The sequence below is a fragment of the Nicotiana attenuata genome, chromosome 12 (genome assembly GCF_001879085.1).
Source record: "Nicotiana attenuata strain UT chromosome 12, NIATTr2, whole genome shotgun sequence".
Classification (NCBI taxonomy): Eukaryota; Viridiplantae; Streptophyta; class Magnoliopsida; order Solanales; family Solanaceae; genus Nicotiana; species Nicotiana attenuata.
The window spans coordinates 12,547,810-12,570,208 of NC_032000.1; the positions used below are offsets into that span (position 1 = coordinate 12,547,810).

Sequence of the window (22,399 nt, forward strand, 5' to 3'; positions counted from 1 at the left end):
TTAATATGGTGAATTGTAAAGTTGCCGTTGCGCCAATGAATATTAATGAGAAGTTGTGTCTTGATGATGGTACTGAAATGGCAAATGCAACTTATTTTAGAAGTCTTGTTGGTGGTTTAAATTATTTGTCTCATACGAGGCCAGATGTTGCTTTCTCTGTTGGAGTAGTGTCAAGATTTATGCATAGTCCAAGCAAACTTCACCTTGGAGCTGCAAAGAGAATACTGAGATATATCGCAGGGACAATAGATCATGGAATTTGGTATTCTAAGGTAACAAATTTCACATTAACTGGCTTTACTGATAGCGATTGGGCAGGTAACATTGATGATAGAAAGAGCACATCTGGTTTCTTGTTTAATCTCGGATCTGGAGCAATTTCATGGAGTTCAAAGAAGCAGGAAGTTGTGGCATTATCAACTTCAGAGGCTGAATATATTGCAGCAACTTCGGCAGCTTGTCAAGCAGTATGGTTAAGGAGACTTGTTGCAGATTTCAATCAAAAACAAGCTGATGGAACTGAAATATTCTGTGACAACAGATCTGCTATTGCGATGTCGAAAAAGCCAACATTTCATAGCAGAACAAAGCACATCGATATTCGCTATCACTATATTCGGAGTCTTGTTTCTACTGGAGAAATTACTTTGAAGACTTGTGGTACGAATGAGCAAGCGGCAGACATCTTCACAAAGTCACTTCCGCAAGCAAAGCACGAGTTCTTCAGAGGTCAACTTGGAGTTTGCACTTTTGAATCAAGGGAGAGTGTTGAGAAGTGATTCAAAAATGTTTGACCAAGTCTTTAGGAGTTTGTTAGTTGGTTTCCTTTATTTAAGCAAGTTTAAATATTGATTAGCTTTAGTAGGTAAGTGGATTAGTGGAGCTAGATTTTAGTATTTTCAGTTTCTTTGTAAGCCTATTTATAGGCAGTTCTTTTACACTTCGTATTATCAGAAATATAAGAATTACAGTAGCTTTTCATCTCTTTTTGCTCTATTTTTTTGTTTACTTTCTCCTTATAATTCTTTTCTTATCCAACAGAATATAGTGATTATGTTGATCATGGTCTTTCATGGCATGTATTATTTTTTTCCTTTTTTTTTTTTTACTCCAAAGGAAAAAGTGGAATTGATTGCATTGATGTGTTTGATTTTCATTCTTAGGAAAATATGCCTTCAAAACGTATCAAAAGAAATCAACCACACAAACGTCAAGAATCAATTGATGATGAGGATATAATCAGTGACTTGCCGAGGAATGTAATAGATTGCATTCTAGGAAAAATGCCTTTACGTGATGCTATAAGAACGAGCGTTCTTTCAAAGAAGTGGAGATTAAACTACTTAACCATTCCGCAATTAGTGTTTGATGATCAATTCTGCAAAGAACTGATTGACTTCGCCAAGAAGAAGAAAACTCGGAAATTTTTCAACTATCAATTCAACGAGATTGTCACCAATTCTCTTATGCTTCATCCTGGCCAAATAGAGAGATTTAAAGTATGCATTCCTAAGTTCAGTATATTAGGGTATCCTAATGTGAACAAATGGATGTTATATTTATCTACGAAGAATATCAAGAAATTAACCTTAGAATACAAGAAGAATTCTGTACGTCATAAGTTACCTCCTCATTTCTTTTCTTGTCTGGACTTGACATACTTGAAGCTCCGTAATTTTGATTTTGCGCCTCCACCAGAGTTGAAGGGCTTCTTATATCTTGAAAAATTAGTTTTTTTCGGGGTTCACCTTGCAAACAACTGTTTTGAAAGTTTTCTCTCCAGCTGCCCTGTTCTTCAAAAACTACATTTGCGTGGGTGTTCCGGTGTTTGTCATTTTAATATCATTGGCTCTAAACTCAAGATATTGTGCATCAAGGCCGATGATAAGTTCGAATCAATCTCCTTAGAAAACGCTCCTAACTTGACTAAAGTTACTGTTGCACTGGAGAAAGCTGTAATAGGATGTCTAATTTGGTTAAGTTTGGGGATTGTTTGGCTAAAGTCAAACTACTTCGTCTAAATGGAAAGTTTCTGCAGGTTAGTGTACTACTACTGAAATTACTTATAAGTGTCAATTTTCCTGCTCAAATCAAGTTTATCTTTACCTAATCTGATTGAAATATGTCTTTCACATATCGTTCTTTCAGTTCCTAGCTGAAACTCAAGTTCTGCAAATGCTATCAACGTCGCTAGACTCTTTAAAGATTATCGAACTCAAAGCTGTAAACTTTATGGACTTTGATCAGATATCTGTTGTCTGTTTGATTAGAAGTGCTCCGAATTTGCAAGAACTTTATATTGAGGTAAGTTGTAACACTCCATCTAATTTATGATAATTTGTTATAGCTTAACTGGTAAATAGGGGTGTTCATGGTTCGGTTTGGATCGGTTTTTCCCTAAAAAGAAACCAAACCAAGTAAGTCGGCTTTTAAATATTAGAACCAAACCAAATCAATTAAGTTGGTTTTTTCTCGATTCGATTTATGCCGGTTTTTCGGTTTTTTCGGTTATTTGTCGGTTTTTTCTTAAATATAAGACATACACTACCAAACACACATTTCGGCGACCACATTTTACACGTAACACTATCAAATCAATTGCCCTTTGAGAAATATATTATTTACCAAGATATATTGATGATAATTGAATCAAATAGTGATGAATAATTTAATGGCTCAATTAAAAATATATTATTTTTAGCATGAAATAGATACTTACACTTAACAAAAGAAAATTACCAATTAAACTGGAATGTAAAGGTAAAGAAATGTACTATAAGTGCAAACGATTAATATTTACTATACAGATTTAAACTTTGTATAAAAGTATACATATATATAGGTGTAACTAGTATTAGAGTATGCGCTTTGCGCGTGTACCTATATCAATTATATAATTTTTAAAATTACGTAAATATTATTAAATTATGTGTTTGAGTTATTGAATACATATTTAAAAAATATAAGTTCCTACAAATAATGAATCTTAATCTCACCTAAGCTAGCTCAATAAAACAAAGAAATCATACTTCATGTAAGTCTTTCTATGCCTTATCATGATTTATGAGGAGTGAAATATCTTATGAAAACAATTGTTATCTTTGTTATCGAAGACTATAAACAATTAACATAAAAAATACTTTTTGCCATAAATATTCAAAGATAATAAAATAAAATGAAAATTTGAATCTTTTGATCTTTTATAAATTTTAGATTGATGGGGTAGAACTATAGTTCCTAGAAAAATATTGAGAAATAACAATTTAAAGTCTTAAATGACTAATATTGAATTATAAGAAATAATATAATACTATATTAAAAATATAAGAAGCTATCATTTATTTGAATGAATATAAAAAGAAAAAATAATAATGACAATGTCTTTTGTACCTTTTGTCTTATGTTACATCCGTAATTCTTTAACTTAGCATTTTTAGCTATTTAACTTTTAATACTATATTAAAATAAATTTTGCTCTATTTTTCTATTTCTTTCATGGCTGATGTTCTTCTTGTGAAAATAAATTTATGTACCTTAAGAGTTTTATCAACTTATAAATAATTTTACATACATAGTGATTTTGAAAAAAAATGAATTAACTATTTCTCTAATTTATTAATTCAAAGGCTTAATAATTTGTTGAGATTTCATGCTTTTTAGCATAGAAGATACAAATTATTTTTGAACTTTTTTCCTACTCGATCAATATATTATTCTCTTTATTAATATTTGGAATATTTAAAACTACATTTAGTAATTAAAATATATATTTAGTTCGTACATGATCTCTTACTTTTAATATTACATATTATTAGAATTATAAGTTCCCCAATAAGAAGAAGGAATGTGAAACATATTTCCATTGAAATTGCCGCCGGATATACAAGGAAAAGAAACCTAATATTACTCCTATTTCCCCAAATAACATCTACTTTAAACTCCTTAATATTAGGACTTCTTACATAATTCTAATAAGGATAATTATAATTAAAATTTTAATTAATTTTAAAATCCTAAATATTAGGATAATAACTAAATTGCAATTTTGTCTAATTTAAAGTTTATTTTAAAGGGTAAAAGAGGGAACGATATTTCGATAAAGGCCTTCGTGCTTTTAATATAGTATAGATATAGATATAGATAGATAGATACATTTTCCTACTATTTAAAAGCGAGAATAAGCAACTCTTCGTCGTCTAGGGGTATTTTAGTCTTTTCAGCATCTTCTAGACAGACTGTATGCCTACAATTTTTCTTTACGGCATATTTTATTTTAGACTATTCCGTTCACGGTCTCTTTCTCTCTCTACATACGCGGCTCTTTCTCCTCTCAGACGTGTAACATCAACATCCTCTTGCTTTTGGTGCTTTGAGTTATTTTCTTACCATGCAAACACCTGTGTTTCACAGAGACCAACAATATATTTTGGGGTTAAACATTATCTCTTCAGGTTTTCATGGGGATTAGCAATATATTTTGGGGGTTAAACATTATCTCTCCAGGTTAGATTACTTCGACGTCCTTGTTTCTGGCAAATCTGATGTTTACTTTTAAGGTTATATTGGACAGTTTATTGAAGTGTTTATGTTTGCTCAAAAGTTATTACATATCTTATGAGTATAAAACAATACGAATGAATCACGGGAAAATCATAGCAAATTGTAATAATCCGTTGGACCAAATGAAAGAAACGAAAATAAGTACTCAGGATTAGGGGGAGAAACATTAAAAGCCTTTATTGATAATATTAGTTTGGTCTGTCTCTCCATGAAGAGGTTCAGAGTCTTACAATGGTGTTTTCACTTCCCATAAGATGGGTATGTTCTTCTCTTCTCTCTCTCTCTTCTCCATAGTGGTGAAGAAGCAGTCCCCCTTTCTAGGATTCCCTCTCTGGTATTTATAGCTGTGGGCTTCGTAAGCTGGCGATAAGTGGTCGTGACCACGTGGGGATCTCGCCTTTATGGTGGCGGATAGGCCATGGCCTTGTCGATCGAACCAGATGCGGGTTGATCATCGTCAATTCTGAGTGGTCGTACCATTAATTAATTATGAATTAACTTAAAACGGGATTAGCCTCGTTAATTATCATGGGTTCGAATTCTGACCCATACAGTTTAGCAATGATAGTTGAATAAATTCTGGATTACGCTATGTTTTGCTTGGGTTTTCTGTCGATATTTGTCGCTTCGCTTCTCCACTATTCACCTTTTCGTCTCTGTGCTCGTTTNAATTATTTTTGAATTTTTTTCCTACTCGAACAATATATTAATCTCTTTATTAATATTTGTAAAATTTAAAACTACATTTAGTAATTAAAATATATATTTAGTTCGTACATGATCTCTTACTTTTAATATTACATCTTGTTAGAATTATAAGTTCCCCAATAAGAAGAATGAATGTGAAATATATTTCCATTGAAATTGCCGCCGGATATACAAGGACAAAAGAACCTACTATTACTCCTATTTCCCCAAATAATATCTACTTTAAACTCCTTAATATTAGGACTTCTTACATAATTCAAATAAGGATAATAATAATTAAAATTTTAATTAATTTTAAAATCCTAAATATTAGGATAATAACTAAATTGCAATTTTGTCTAATTTAAAGTTTATTTTTAAAGGGTAAAAGAGGCGAACAATATTCTCTAAGGGCCTTCGTGCTTTTAATATAGTATAGATATAGATATAGATGTAGATATAGTTATATATAAAAGTGTAAATACGAAAAAGAATTATGTTACGTGCTTTACGCGTGTACCTATATCGATGAGTATTAAATTTTTAATATTTTATGAATATTATTAATTAATGTAAATTTGAAATGCAATTGTCGATTGACTTTTTATAAGTTTTTCTAGAATAATTAAATTTTTCCTAATATTTATTATTTAAAATCAACTAAAGTTTTGGCACTTAAATTCTTCCTAATTTGAATTCTGTAAGAAACTCCTAATATTTAGGTATTTAAAACCAAATAATAATTTACTTGAATAAATTCTTTCCTTATTTAATTCATAATTAATAATTTATTGTTTTTGTTAGGTTTGTTACGTCTATAGTTGTTTTTGATTTGTTTAACAGAAAAAGAAAGTGTTAGTTTTAAATTATAGTTTTTAAGCTCACTATAAGTATTTTATTGGATATATAGAAATTAGAAAAATTAATAGGTCGGTATTATAGTTATGTTATGTTATTGAATAAGAAAGTGATTATATAAGGTAAAATTTTAATTTTGACTTCCTAAATTTTAGGACTTCATATTGATTTCAAAATCCTAATATTACGGAACTATCATTAATGACAACTTTGTTCAGTGTAAAATCTATTTTTAAAGGGTAAAAAAGGCGAACGACATTTTGATAAGGGTGTTCGTGCTTTTAATATAGTATAGATAATAAATTCATAATAGCTACTCCTATATTTGGTTTGGTACGGTTTTTTTAATTAAAACCAAAACCAAACCAAATTTGATCGGTTTTTATATTCAAAACCAAAAACAAACCAAACCAAAAAGTATCGGTTTTTTTGGTCGGTTTGGTTCGGATTGTTGGATTTTTATGAACACCCCTACTGGTAAAGTTATTTCCATGTGATCAATGTTGGGAATAAAAAAATAATATCCCGCCCAGGAATAATATCCACGGTGAATAACAATAACACAAGAGAGTAACAACGGCACCAAATATTTTAACGGGATAAAATACAATACCCCAGCGGAGCAATATCACCACTATAATATTACAACTTAGTAGTGTCAAGAGACTACTACAACTTCGAAAGAAATAACACTCTTTATTTTAAACACCTCACTACAATATTACTTCCATTCACTATTTATCTCACAGACTACAATATGTGGATTACTCTCAGCTTTCTGCTTCTCTCTCGATTTTTGGTGTGTTTAATAGAGAAGGAAGCATCTCTATTTATAGGCAAAGTTGCCAACCTCTCAACCAATCAAATTGATTGGTTCTTTGCAATTTGCATCGTCCACACATTATTTTGATTGCAATTTGCAACCTTTTTCCAGTCGTGCCTTGTATTTCTACACATCTCCATCAGCATTCTTCTTTATTTTGTATACCCATTTCACTCCAATTGCTCGATGACCCTTGGGAAGAGTTGTTAACTTCCAAGTGTTGTTCTTCTCTATTGACTCAATCTCCTCCTCCATGGCTTGTCTCCACTTCTTGTTTCTAACAGCTTCATCAAAGTTCATTGGTTCACTATCAGCAAAGAGATAACATAAAAAATCAAAATTAGTAACTTCTTCTGTGTCCTCATAGAACTCTTGAATACTCCTTGTCCTTTGCGGCAGTTCATTTGAACTTTCTTGAGAAGAGGGAGATGCAACATTGGTTGGAGAAGGAGGTGGAGTTGTATCCTGCACAGGTTCCACGGTCTCTGGTTCTTCTTCATCACCAAAATATGGAAGAAAATCATATGAAGTTTCTTCCTGAGCTTCCCAATCTCATGCCAATTCTTCATCAAATTCAACATCGCGACTTACCACCACCTTACCGCTGCTTGGGTTGTATAACTTGTAGCCTTTTGAACTCGTATCATAGCCAACAAACACATGCTTGACATTTCGATCGTCAAGCTTCGCTCTCCCTTGCTCTGGCACGTGAGCATATGCTATGCTCCCAAAGATTCTCAAGTGTTTGACACTTGGCTTTCTTCCACTCCATGCTTCTTGAGGGGTTTAATCTCTAACATTCCTTGTTGGAGACCTGTTGTTCAAATAAACTGCACAAGAAACAGCTTCGGCCCAAAATTCCTTGGGCATACTTTTAGCTTTCAACATACATCGAGCCATATTAAGAATCGTTCGATTCTTTCTCTCTGCAACTCCATTTTGTTTGGGTGAATAAGGTACCGTTAGAGGGCGACGAATTCCATGAGACTGACAAAAGTCATTAAATTCGTTTGAAGTGAATTCGCCTCCTCTATCGGACCTTAGAGCTTTAATTTCATAGCCATTTTCTTTCTCCACAAGTACTTTGAAATTTTTAAAAGCAGCAAAAGCTTCAGATTTTTGGTTCAAGAAATAAACCCAAGTCTTTCTACTAAAATCATCAATGAAAAGCAGAAAGTATCTACTTTTACCAAAAGAAGGTGGATTGATTGGTCCACACACATCAGTGTGAACAAGATGGAGCGGCTTGGTTGATCTTGACATGGTCTCCTTTGGAAAACTCCTCCTTGCATGTTTTCCAAGAAGACAAGCTTCACACAATTGATTGGGATGGTTGATTGATGGTATCCCATGTACCATGTTCGTTTCTCCCATTGTTTTGAGCGCTTCAAAATTCAAGTGCCCAAATCGCATGTGCCAACACCATGATTCATCTTGCACATTAGCCTTCAAACACTTTGCATCAATTGTTTTAAGATTTAGAGAAAATAATCTATTCTTTGCCATATGCACTTTAGCAATTAGAATTCCACTTGAATCTCTAAGCCAAAGATGCATATTTTTCATGTGGATGTCATATTCCTTTTCAAGAAGTTGGCCCAAACTCAAAATATTACTTTTTAATTTTGGCACATAATAAACATCTTGAATTAGCTTGTGACTACCATCTTTACAAGAGATTGAAATCGTACCTATCCCTTCGATTTGAATCTTTGAGGTATCTCCAAAGGACACATTACCTCTCACCATTTTATTGATCTCCACAAACTTTTCTTTGCATCCACACATATGATTGCTTGCTCCATTGTCCAAATACCACGAGCTGCAATCATCCCTGTCTTCTTCCTTGAGTGCCAGCAATAACGTTGACTCATCTTCTTCTTACTTGTCGTCAACAAGGTTAGCTTTCTCTTCAACATTTCTACGACATTCCCAAGAGTAATGGCCAAATTTATGACAATTATAACACTCAATTTTTGATTTGTCATACCTTTGTCCATTATTTTCTTGGTAGTAGCCACGTCCTCTTCCTCCTCTTTGTCCATGACCACGACCTCTAAATGCTTGGTGGATTTTAACTTCATTGTTGAAGTTGTTCCCATTACTTCTTCCTCGTCCATGACCGCCACGGCCTCGTCCTCGTCCATTCCCTTGATGGCTTTTTTCACCTCCATAATTCTTGAAGGATGCCTGAGTTTTAAGAAGTTCCTCCAATGGCACTTCTTGTCTCCTCTTGATCTTTTCTTCATAGGACTGTAAAGAACCCTCCAATTGCTCCACCATCATTGAGTCTAAATCTTTAGACTCTTCAATAACACACACCACAAAATCGAATTTAAGTGTTAAAGTGCGAAGGATCTTTTCTACCACACGGACATCTTTTATGTCCTCCCCGTATCTTCTTAATTGATTCACAACAGCCTTTACTTTTGAACAATAATCCGAAATGCATTCGGATTCTTTCATTTTTAAAACTTCAAAATCAGCCCTTAGAGTTTGAAGTTTTACCTTCCTCACCTTGTCAACTCCTTGAAGAGAATTTTGTAAAATCTCCCAAGCTTCCTTTGAGGTGGTAGCATCGGCCACCTTCTCAAACATGGCATCATCCAAACATTGGTGGATGAGCGTGAGGGCTTGTTGATCCTTCTTCCTTGTCTTTGCCAAGACATCTTTTTCATTTTGAGGCAGAGCTTCCTCATTATCGGGTTTTGCATACCCTCTATCTACGATTTCCCACACATCTTGGGAGCCTAGAATGGCTTTCATACGTAGACACCATTTCTCATAATTATCTTTTGTGAGACGGGGATACTGAAAAGACAGTGGACTATTATTCGCCATGGCTCTGATACCACGTTGTTGGGAATAAAAAAAATAATATCCCGCCCAGGAATAATATCCACGGTAAATAACAATAACACAAGAGAGTAACAACGACACCAAATATTTTAACGGGATAAAATACAATACCCCAGCGGAGCAATATCACCACTATAATATTACAACTTAGTAGTATCAAGAGACTACTACAAATTCGAAAGAAATAACACTCTTTATTTTAAACACCTCACTACAATATTACTTTCACTCACTATTTATCTCACAGACTACAATCTGTGGATTACTCTCAGCTTTCTGCTTCTCTCTCGATTTTTGGTGTGTTTAACAGAGAAGGAAGCATCTCTATTTATAAGCAAAGTTGCGAACCTTTCAACCAATCAAATTGATTGGTTCTTTGCAATTTGCATCGTCCACACATTATTTTGATTGCAATTTGCAACCTTTTTCCAGCCGCCCTCATTGTAAACAAGTTGCCATTGCAACTTGTTATTTTCTATTTTTTTTTTTTAATTTGGGACTGGTCCCACAACCAAGGAGGTCACGGGTTCGAGCCCTGGAAATAGTCTCTTGCAGAAATGCAGGGTAAAGCTGCGTACAATAGACCCTTATGGTCCGACTCTTCCCCGGATCCCGCGCATAGTTGGAGCTTATATAGTGCACCAGACTGCCCTTTTTGTTATCGAAACGACTAAGCACTTACTATTTGATTTTTGCTCTATTTTAATGTAGGCTTCTACAGTGACACTAAACCAAGAGCAAGTCTCAGGTTATCTAAAACTCATGGACTGCACAACTTTTCCCCTCAGCAAACTTCATCTGGTCAAATTAACGAAAATCTCAGGTTTCGATCCTGAGTTTGAGTTTATTCGGTTCCTTCTCTTTAGTTCGCCATCACTTGTGACAATGAGCGTCATGGAGCACCCGGAACTTGAAGCTGTAGAAGCATTGGATATAGCTAGGAAGCTGCTCCAGCTTCGACCACCAACAGCAGTGCATATAAATTTCTTGAAGGAAAGTTAGATATTGTAATGTTATTTTAAGGAACTGGAATTGGTGAGAGGATCAGTATAACTTCGATTTATGTTTTAGTCTCTGCTCATATATAGATTCATAATTTTTTCTACGTATATTACAGAATGCAAGTGAGGTGCTTTTTGCCCAATCGCTACATAAACACATTACGTTACCTTGTTGATTGAGAATACTATTGTATTTCTATCACAGCACAAAATTCCGCATATTAGATGGGGTACAAGTGGACCTGTAAACTTTGCCAGAAATTCTATATATGTATATGTATATAGCATGAAAAAGGTTAACTTAAATTACTTGGCACCCTGAATGCTTGAAGCCTTCGGAGGCACTGGTTGAGCAGAATATTGTGCCCCTTTCGCATTAAGATCATGGGTCCGCCTTTGAGTACATGTGCTATATACAGTATGATACAATTGTATTTCAAAAGGTTCTGTCTCAATTTCAAAACTAAACGCTGAATATGGCCAAATTAGGTCTGATCTTAGCTTATTAATCCATATCAGAAACTAACTTTTTGCTAATGATGCATTAAATGTGGCATTTCAGGCTACTTAAGAGCGCCAAAGGCTGCAGTTACAACTTATAAAATATCAAGAAAGGGTCATTCTAATTCGTTCTAATATAGAGATTAGAGATAAGTCAATATGGTCGAATTTGATAAAAATGCATTTATAGCATCAAAAACAATGAAGACGACGACAACAACAACAACAATGACCCAGTAAAATCTCACTAGTGGGATTTAGGCTAGGGAGAGTAGTATGTACGCAAACCTTACCCCTACTCCGAGGGAGTAGAGAGTTTGTTTCGGAAAGACCCTCGACTCAAGAAGACGACAAGAGACAATATATCAGAACCATCAACAAAAACCAAAGGAATAATAACATCATAAAAGCCAGAAAATAGATGAAAATTATAGCAATAACCAGTAAATAGCATCAAAGACAAGTAAATAAAACGCAAGTTATTTTTAAGGCACTGTAAATTAAGGAAGTGAATGAGAGCTTTGCAACAACCGTAAAGTTGTATCGGTATGATCTATAGGTGATAGGTTCGAGCCATAGAAGTAACCACTAATGCTTGCAATATGATAGACTATCTACATCACACTTCTTAGGTTGCATCCCTTCTCTGGACTCTGCGTGAATGCTGAATACTTTGTGCATCTGACCCAAACTTCTATTTGCAGCTACTACAATTAACAGACACTTAACTGAGGATAAAAATTATTGTGTTCAATTTTCTAGTTAACAATGGACAATCTACTCCTCTACACCAGACGTTCTGTACTGTACTGTACTATCAATCTTGTGATCATCTCCGGACTTCTATGCTTCTGTCAGGAAGATCGCAAATTTCTTTCTTGTCACAGGTAATAGACACAACCAGCCGGAGCAGAGCTAGAACATGACTTACGGGTTTGGCCGAACCCAATATCTTTTGTCCAAAACCAGGTATTTGTCTCAAGAAAATCATCGAATATGTGCAATTTATTAATTTAAAACCTAGTAACTTAAACAGATTAGATTCCCGAACTCATAAACTTTAAATCCGAGCTCCGATTCTGCAACCAACTATGATCAAGAAAAGTCTTTTTTGTTAATGTAAAATGTAGTTAATAACATATATGCTGCTTCCACTGATCAAGTAAGGAATAAAAAAACTACAAAACACAACATTACTTAAAATTAACAACCGAAGTATAATTCAACTGATTATTCAAGAACATGCATGAAATGTAAAATCCATACTATTGTAATGACTTTTGTCATTACATATGAAACTGATTAGTAAAAACATCCACTGCAAGCAAAACGCAGCCTTGTATTACTTCGTCGATATTTGTTTCTATCTATTCACCTTTAACATCCAAAAACATTTTACCCAAAGATCATGGTCTGATTACAGAATAGTGGCGAATATAGAACAAAGTATTAGGTTCGTATGAACCCAGTGTTTTCGACAAAGATTACAAAAATCACTAAAAATTTACACAAATAGTATTAGACTCTGAATCCATAATTTCAAGAAGTGTAATGCGTTCAGTTGTAAGAACCTAAAGCTTGAACCAATCAAATTAAAATTCTGGAATAGCCTTTGCTACAGACTCATGAAGATCAATCAAACAAGACTATGTTATGGATGTTTATCGAAGTTATAGACAACTTCTGCTTTAGGTGATGCCCGTTGAAATTTTATTAGTTGTACGAGTGTTTCGAGTGTTGTACCACGAGATCCATGTAAATCTAGCCATAATGGCTCGATTAGCATTCTCACTAGCACCGGAGACTTGGCTAACAGAAGCTTGATAAGCTACATCCCAGGCTTTGACCCGATAATACCTAAGAGCTTAACTACCCTGAGATTATCAAATGTCACACCTGAGAAATATTCCACTTCAAGATATTCTAGATCAACATTTTCATCATAGTCGTCATCATCGTCTTCCTCCTCATCATCATCACACTAAAATCGGCTTAACATGAACCAAATCTCCGAATTTATTGAGGATATAAGGTATATGAAAGCGAATAAATAAGAAATAGAAAAAAGAAAGGGATAGAGAACCTGAATTTCCAAATATTGTAAATACGGGACGCTTCTTATTAGGCAAAGAGCACATGAGAGCACATCAAATTCTTACAGATAAATATTAGTTAGGTAAAGATATTTGACATAGTTAAGATCAGAGGGAAGCCTCGTTGGTACTTCACCTGCTCCTGCAGCCAAGAACTATGAAGAAAATGTCAAAAATAGGATAAATCAAAGTCCAAGTTCAGTAGAGACTTATAAAAGTCAGGAAAATTCAGTAAATTCAACACAATAATATAGACATTTACAAGTAAATTCAGTAGCACTAACCTTCAGAAACTTGTCATTAAAACGAAGTATTTTGACTTTAGGTATTCTATCCATAAACATAACCAAATCAGAGACAGGATCGCTTTCTTGGCCTTTTACAACTCTGCCCAGACTAACAGAAACTTCAGTCAAGTTATGATTATTGTCTAAGGAGATTGATTTGAACTCGGTATTGTCCTTGATGCACAACCCCTTGAGATTAGAACTAGTGATATTAAAATGACGAACACCGGAACACCTATGCAACACGAGCCTTTGAAGAATAGGTGTACAGCTGGAGAGAATACTTTCAAAACAGTTGTTTCGAAGATCAACCTTAATAAGTATCAATTGTTCGAGATTATGGAAGCCTTTGAACTCTGGCGGTGGAGAAAGAAGAAAATTTTGGAGCTTCAAGTACGTTAAGTCCAAACAAGTAAAGAATAAGAAGGTAACTTAAGGCGATCAATGTGATTGTTCTTGTCTTCTAAGGTTAGTTTCTTAATGTTCTTCCAAGATAATTTCAATATCCATTTGTTCACATCAAGATCCCTAGTCGACTTGAAACCAAGAATACATACATTAAACCTCTCTATTCGACCAGGATGAAGCAAAAGGGACTTGGTGACAACTTCATCAAATTGATGAACAAACACACGAGATTTCTTCTCTGCGAAGTCTATAAGTTCTTTGCAGAATTGGTCATCAAAAACCAACTCTTGAATGTTTAAGTAGTAAAATTTCACTTCTTTGAAAGAACACTCGTTCTTATAGCATCATGCATAGACATTTTCCCTAGAATGCAATCTATTACATCCCTTGGCAAGTTGCTGACTTTATCTTCATCATCAACTGATTTGTGGCTTCTGTACAATCTTTCTCCTTCGATACCTTCTGGAGGCATATCTTCCTAAGAATGAAAAACCAAGTAGCCAATATGCAATATATATCAATGTGTATGTATATATATATATATATATATATAGTATTGTATTGTTTTGATGAATACAACGTTTGGATAGAATGTACCATTTGTCGTCGTTTCATGATGTCATGCACATGTAAAGTGAAGAATAAACTTGCAATATCACAAAGAGAAAATAGGGTACATAGCAGCACTATTATATAAAAAGGTAGAATAAAGGATAAAATATGATTATTTAATTAAAAAAATGGTAAGATGAGTGAAGAAAATAAGGAACGACGCGGCCACACCAAATCAGTCGTTACGTAAAGTGGCCACTTTTAGTCGTTACGTAACGACGGATTTAACGATATGACACAATAAAATTTAAGTAACAATCACAACAAATATTGCATTTAAAGTAACAATACAATACAATTAACAACTGTATAAGTCTATCAAAATTGTCCTTTAAAATCGATAAAACAAAAGGATTTTATATGTTCTCATGTCCAATATCAATCTCAAAAGTCACCCCAAAACAAAGCAGAAGGAAATTTACTCAACATATATATCGATTGTCCAAGGCCTATGATAGATTGTCGTGGACCTTTCTTACTTCTATCATGAAGAAAATGGGCTTCTCTGAGTTATTTGTTAATATTATCAGCAGGCTGATCTCTAATAAATAGTATTCAGTTATTACCAATGGGACTAGATATGGTTTCTTCAACTCTTGTAGTGGGCTAAAACAAGGAGATTCTTTGTCTTCATCCTTATTTATAGCTGCTGAAGTGCTTTCTACAACTTTGAATCAGCTGAATAACAAAGCCAACTACATTGGTTCTACATAAACAGAAATTGTCCTCAAGTCAATCGCCTTTATTATGCAGATGATTTAATTTTATTTACGTCTGGCGACAAGAAGACTGTCAGCATGGTGATGAAGGTGGAAAAGGAATATCAAGATGCCTCTGGGCAGGAAGTCAATAAGGATAAGACAACTAACAGAAGGAGTATAATCAAGAGATGGACTCGTTACAAACAGGCTGAGTTCCCATTTCCCTATCTAGGCTGTCCTATTTTCACAGCAAGGAAAAAAGTGGTGTACTTCACTGATTTGGCTACTAAAGTCCTCAACATGAAAGGAGGATGGCAAGGAAAGATGTTGTCTATAGGGGGAAGAGCAGTCATCATTAAACACATTCTTCAGTCTCAATCTCTCCACCTATTGGCAGCTTTAATTCCATCATTAAAGAAATTGAGATGTACTTTTCAAACTTTTTCTGGGGTATGAGTGAAGATAAGAATAGCTACCACTGGAATGGCTAGGAAAAATTATGTTATCCATATGCAAAAGGTGGCGCGGGGTTCAGAAGTTTACAAGACATCTGTACTTCCTTTAATGCTAAAAGGTGGTGGAGGGTTAGGACTGAAAATAATTTATGGACCAAATTCCTCAATGCTAAATATTGTCCCAGGTCCAACCCCATCTCCAAGGTTAAGAATTCTAAATACTCAACCGGATGGAAGAGTCTGTTGGATTTTAGGAAGCATGTTGAACCTAATATCTACTGGAGATTAGGAGAAGGCAAAATTCTATTCTGGTGGGATAAATGGATTCCAAATGGTCCCATTATCCAACAAGTGAACTTGCTTTCTAAACCAGGCAACACTAAAGTTCTTGACTTCATTCATCAAAATGAATGGAAATTAGATTCTCTCAAGGAAACCATAGTATCATCTACATCATGAACCTAAGAAAGATTATTGAGGATAAGAAGTACGAAAACAAGAAAGAGAAAGGAAAGAGGCAAATGAGTAAGAACCTTGATTTCCAAATATTATAAATATGGGAAGCTTCTTATCAAGCAAAGAGCACAGGAGACCGTATCCGATTCGTCAAAATAAAAATCACGTATGCAAAGACTTTTGACAGAGTTAAGATCAAAAGGAAGCCTTGTTGGCAATTCCTCGCCTCCTGCAGCCAAAATCAATAAAGGCCCAAAAGAGATTACATCTATGAAAATACATAACAATTAAGTGTTGAAAGCAGATTTACCCTCAAACTATCTCCATCCAACTTGAGATGCTCGAGAGCAGTAAAAGACTCGAAATACTTAGCAATATCACATTTTCGTGTCCACTCATCACATTCCAATTCCACATTTGAAAGTTCTGCTAGAAGAGAGATATGCTTAAAGTGGATAGAACTTATGTTGCCCACGAAGTTGAAGGATCTCAGCATAGTAGCATTAATTTCAACGCGAGGTAAACGTGAGATATCCAACACCAACTGCTCGAGCAACATGCAATGAGAGATTAAACTTTCAAGAGATTTGGCTGAAATTATGATGTCACGTAATTCCAGGCTAATTAACTTATCAAATCCTTTGAAGGATGGGGGAGGAAGCATTAAACAATTTTGGAGAGTCATATGCTTCAACCGAAAACATGTGAAAAGTGAAGAAGGTAATCTATAAGGGTCACCCCTGCTCGAAAGTTTAAGAAAAAGATGCTGGATGCCATTTCTAGAAAGAAAATATATTGAGTTATCAATGCTAGGACAGGGTATCAGAGTAGAACTAAAGGAGAGGAAAACTTAGTAATTGGTCCAATATGAAGTGTCAAAACGTGGTAGATAATGTTAGCAAATTCAAATTTAGGGGTTATCGAGTCCTTCGTTGTACTCAAATTTGTTAGATCAAGCGTAAATTCTGGAAGGTTACACATGTTGTGCGCTACTGTGTTAAAACACAAAATCAGAAAACTGTTAGAAGAATAAAAGAAACTGAAAACAGTAAAGAATAAGAAATATTCCGATTCCACAATTTGCTTGTGCGTCCTTAAGGAATTTTAACCCCCTCACACGTTGCCAAGGTAATGGATTAAATCCTCCCAGGATGAAACGGAATAAACCTTCCTGCAACAGTGGCAATACAAACTGCAGGATACCAACGAACGCAAAGAATCGAGCAAAATCACACTTACGAATTTGAGAGAGAGAGACTGCAAATTAGAATGCAGTATTTTCAGAAAGAAGGAAGTTCTGTAATGTTTTTGGTGTGTTAAAAACGAAGCCATGTCTCAGAATTTATAGGCAATTATTGGAAGAGGTGTGATGTTTGTTCTGGAAAAGGTGTCTGTTCAGAAGTCTACGCGTCCTGCCGCGGTTACGCCAGTACCGCGGCCAAACTAGCCTTCTGAATCTGCAGCAGTGTTCTGGCGCGGTCCTACCGCGGTTACGCCAGGACCGCGGCCACTATCCTTCTGAATAAATAAATTTTGTCCAAAAATAATCTTATCGATCGATTGACAAATCCAAGTCCAAATCCAAAGCCGAAGCCGAGCCGAGCGAGCGATGAAGACGGCGCGAGGTTTCATTCTCTTCAACTCCTTTTAAGAGCTTTAAGAAGTGATTCTATATATAAGCACACAAATGTAGTTGTCCCTCACCAACGAGGGACAAAGTGCAAGTCAAAAGCTCACTTTATTCAAATTTTCATTTCCCTCCATTTTATTTCCCACCATTTTCAATTCACACTCTTAGACTTTAAAGCCCAATGCTTAAAGTCTTTGAAGCCCAATGCCTTTAAAGTCCAACAATCCCCCACATGAATGGGAATGGCTGTAACAAGAATGATCATAGATGAAAGCTGTGTGATTTGCAAGTAAGGATTAATCGCATCTGGATAAGTAGGATTCCCTTTGAACTTTCCGTGTGTAACATATGTCGGATATACTCGGTCAATCGGTAGATTTGATATCTTTGAACCGTCGAACTTTAGTGTATACCTAGACAACCATATGTCACACAACCAACCCTTAACCGTCTTTTGGTTCTCATTGTTGTGTTCGTTTCAGCCATGAACACCTCCTGGTTTCATAAGTGCATAGAGAATTGGCCTTACAGAATTCTCATTGAAGCGGCTTCCACTTCACACTTACATAGGTGATTCCTAAACGTGTAATCCTTTAGATTGACACTATTTGATAACTACCACATCAAACTTAGGTAATCATTAAAGAACGTGTAAAGTTCTATCCTTGTTACTGAACATTGTCTTCATCACGAGAAGGGACCAAAGATTTTACTTTGACAATGTTGAACCGGTCAATCACAACTTTGTTTGAGCTCCTTGAACCTAGATCTCGGAACATCCAAAATTCTAGGTAGAGTTACCGCCATGTTGACTTGTCCTCGGCCATAGTCCCATTCCCTTAGATGATTTCTCAACTCCCTCTCTAATTAAGCCTTTTGTAAGCGGATCCGCCACATTATCCTTTGATCTTACATAATCAATAGTGATAATTCCACTAAAAAGTAGTTGTCTAACGGTGTTATGTCTTCGTCGTATATGACAAGACTTTCCGTTATACATAACGCTCCCTGCCCGTCCTATTGCAGCCTCACTATCGCAATGTATGCAAATAGGAGCCAAAGGTTTTGGCCAGAACGGAATGTCTTCTAAAAAATTCCGAAGCCATTCAGCTTCTTCACCGGCTTTATCCAACGCTATAAACTCTGATTCCATTGTAGAGCGAGTGATACACGTTTGTTTGGAAGACTTCCAAGATACTGCTCCTCCACCANCAATTTCTTCAGAATTTTCAACCATGTTAGCTTGATTCTTCTTCTTCTTATCATTCTTTGATGCACGACAATCCACGGCCTTATGCCCAGATTTTCCACAGTTGTGGCAATTACCCTTGAACTTTTTCTTGCTTGGATAATTCTTTGGTCCAGAAGCTTTCTTTCTCTTCTTATTTTGTGGCGCCTCCTCAACAATGTTAGCCCTTATTATTGTCGAGTTTCCACGTGACTTCTTTTCAGCATTTTTGTTGTCTTCTTCTATCCTCAAACGAACAATCAAGTCTTCTAGTGTCATTTCCTTCCGCTTGTGTTTAAGATAGTTCTTAAAGTCCTTCCACAACGGAGGTAACTTCTCAATGAAAGCAGCGACTTGAAAGGCCTCATTTATGACCATACCTTCAGCAAGGAGGTCATGCACAATGACTTGTAATTCTTGGACTTGAGTTATGACCGACCTCGTGTCAATCATCTTGAAATCCAAAAACCTTGCAGCCACGAACTTCTTAAGTCCGGCATCCTCAGTCTTGTACTTTTTCTCAAGCGCATTCCATAATGCTTTTGAAGTTTCCATGACATTATAGACATTGTACAAGCTATCTTCCAAACAACTCAAAATGTAGTTTTTGCACAAGAAATCAGAATGTTTCCATGCTTCAGTTACAACAAATCGTTCATCATCCGGAGTGTCTTCAGCCAGGACCGGAGGATCCTCCTTGATGAATCGCTGCAAACTCAACGTAGTAAGATAGAAGAGCATCTTCATTTGCCAGCGTTTGAAGTCGATACCGGAAAACTTTCCGGGTTTTTCTACTGGTGCCATAGCATGAGCAGGAGTTGAACGGCTTGACGAGGTAGCAACATTCGTAACAGTAGCACTTGTTCCCGCAACATTTCCATTAGTTTGGTTTTCATTCTTCATTTTTCTGTAGAGTTGGAAACAAAACAGAACTTTGTTAAATCAGTGAAGTTTTGATATCTTCAAACTGAATACCAAACCAAACATACAACACGTAACAATGGTGAAGTTTTTATATACTTCAAACCCGTACGTTTATTATTCCGGTAAAGTTTTGATATACTTTAAACCGGACAGAATAATTATTGGAGTAGAAAGCACGAAGGCTTTAGTCTCCAAACCAGTATACAAAATATAGATAACAATTTATAATATATATTTCAATACAGAAACGTTAGTATAAAATTCCTTAAGCTTGTTGTTCACTACTGTGTTAAAACACAAAATCAGAAAATTGTTAGAAGAATAAAAGAAACTAAAAAAACAGTAAAGAATAAGAAATATTCCGAGTCCACAATTTGCTTGTGCGTCCTTAAGGAATTTTAACCCCCTCACAGGTTGCCAAGGTAATGGATTAAATCCTCCCAGGATGAAACGGAATAAACCTTCCTGCAACAGTGGCAATACAAACTGCAGGATACCAACGAACTCAAAGAGCGGAGCAAAATCACACTTACGAATTTGAGAGAGAGAGACTGCGAATTAGAATGCAGTATTTTCAGAAAGAAGGAAGTTCTGTAATATTTTTGGTGTGTTAAAAACGAAGCCATGCCTCAGAATTTATAGGCAATTATTGGAAGAGGTGTGATATTTGTTCTGGAAAAGGTGTCTGTTCAGAAGTTTACGCGTCCTGCCGCGGTTACGCCAGGACCGCAGCCAAACTAGCCTTCTGAATCGGCAGCAGTGTTCTAGCGCAGTCCTACCGCGGTTACGCCAGGACCGCGGCCAGACTATCCTTCTGAATCTTCAGCAGTGATCTGGCATCGATCACTATCCTTCTGAATCTTCAGCAGTGATCTGGCATATAATTAATTAAATAAATTTTGTCCAAAAATAATCTTATCGATCATTTTCCGAATCCGAATCCGAAGCTGAAGCCGAAGCCGAAGCCGAAGCCGAAGCCGAAGCCGAAGCCGAGCCGAGCGAGCGACGACGACGGCGCGAGGGTTCATTCTCTTCAACTTCTTTTAAGAGCTTTAAGAAGTGATTCTATATATAAGCACATAAATGTAGTTGTCCCTCACCAATGAGGGACAAAGTGCAAGTCAAAAGCTCACTTATTCAAATTTTTTATTTCCCTCCATTTTATTTCCCTCCATTTTATTTCCCACCATTTCCAATTCACACTCTTAGACTTTAAAGCCCAATGCTTAAAGTCTTTGAAGCCCATTGCCTTTAAAGTCCAACACAAAATACATACTTTACCCATCGACCTTGTCCCCAAATCCCTCTTATACACTTGTTAAACACGAGAATAATATTACACATCAAAACTTTTAAATGTGTATCTATTACACGCTAGGGCTGTCAATATGGGCGGAGCTGGGCTAGCCCAGTCCAGCCCACGTGGGCTTTAGCAATTAACAGGCTGGGCTGGGCTAGCCCATCATTTTAATGGGCCTTATAATGGTGAGCCCAGCCCAGCACTATGTGGGCTGTGGGCCCCCACGGGCCGGCCCATCATTTTTTAAAATATAATTTTATATTTTTTCTTTAAGTTTTAACTAAAAAAAAAGATAAATATTTAAAAGTTAAAAAAATCTTATTGTTAAAATTTCACAAAACTTAATACTAATACTGTTCCAATATATCACAATAAACACTAAAAAAGTAAAAGACAAGACTATAATTCATTCACTAAAAGTCAAAACTCAAAACTAACTATTCAAGAGAACGTCCATGACGCTTATGGGATATCCAACACATCATCTTCATCAAACACATTTGAATCCGCTTGTGAGAAAGTTGTCTTAACATCTTCACTTTCATCTACATCTACAATTTGTATGCAATATTAGTTAGTTAAATATTAAAAATAATTAAAATTTTAAAACTACTTAATGTTTTAAGACTTTGATTTTCTAATGTGATAAGCTTAATAAACTTTAAACTTGGAATACTCTTCTTGATAATTTTTGTGTCATATAATTTTTATATTTTATATATTTTAAATACATATTTTTATTAGGCCCACGGGCCGGCCCAGCCCAACCTCAGTCAAGCCTCACGGGCTTACTCGGGCCGGGCTTAAAAGCCTCATTTTTTAAATGGGCTCCAAAAAGTCTAGCCCAGCCCTACTAAATCACGGGCTGGGCTGGGCTGGCCCAACCGGCCAAGCCCATATTGACGGCTCTATTACACACCGATTCGGTGTTTGACCACATCTGCTTAAAGATTACTATTACACGCGCCAATCAGCATCTGACATTTGTCATAAATCGAGATTTTTTTTTGTTGAAA

At 35.6% G+C, this 22,399-nt stretch overlaps 1 protein-coding gene across 1 annotated transcript; it reads left to right on the forward strand.

The window, feature by feature from the left end:
* On the forward strand, positions 1,170-10,789 carry LOC109235894 (F-box/FBD/LRR-repeat protein At1g13570-like). Its single transcript, XM_019402141.1, has 3 exons — positions 1,170-1,955; positions 2,149-2,304; positions 10,499-10,789. Exons 1-3 carry the CDS (start codon positions 1,170-1,172, stop codon positions 10,787-10,789), a joined length of 1,233 nt encoding a protein of 410 aa, XP_019257686.1.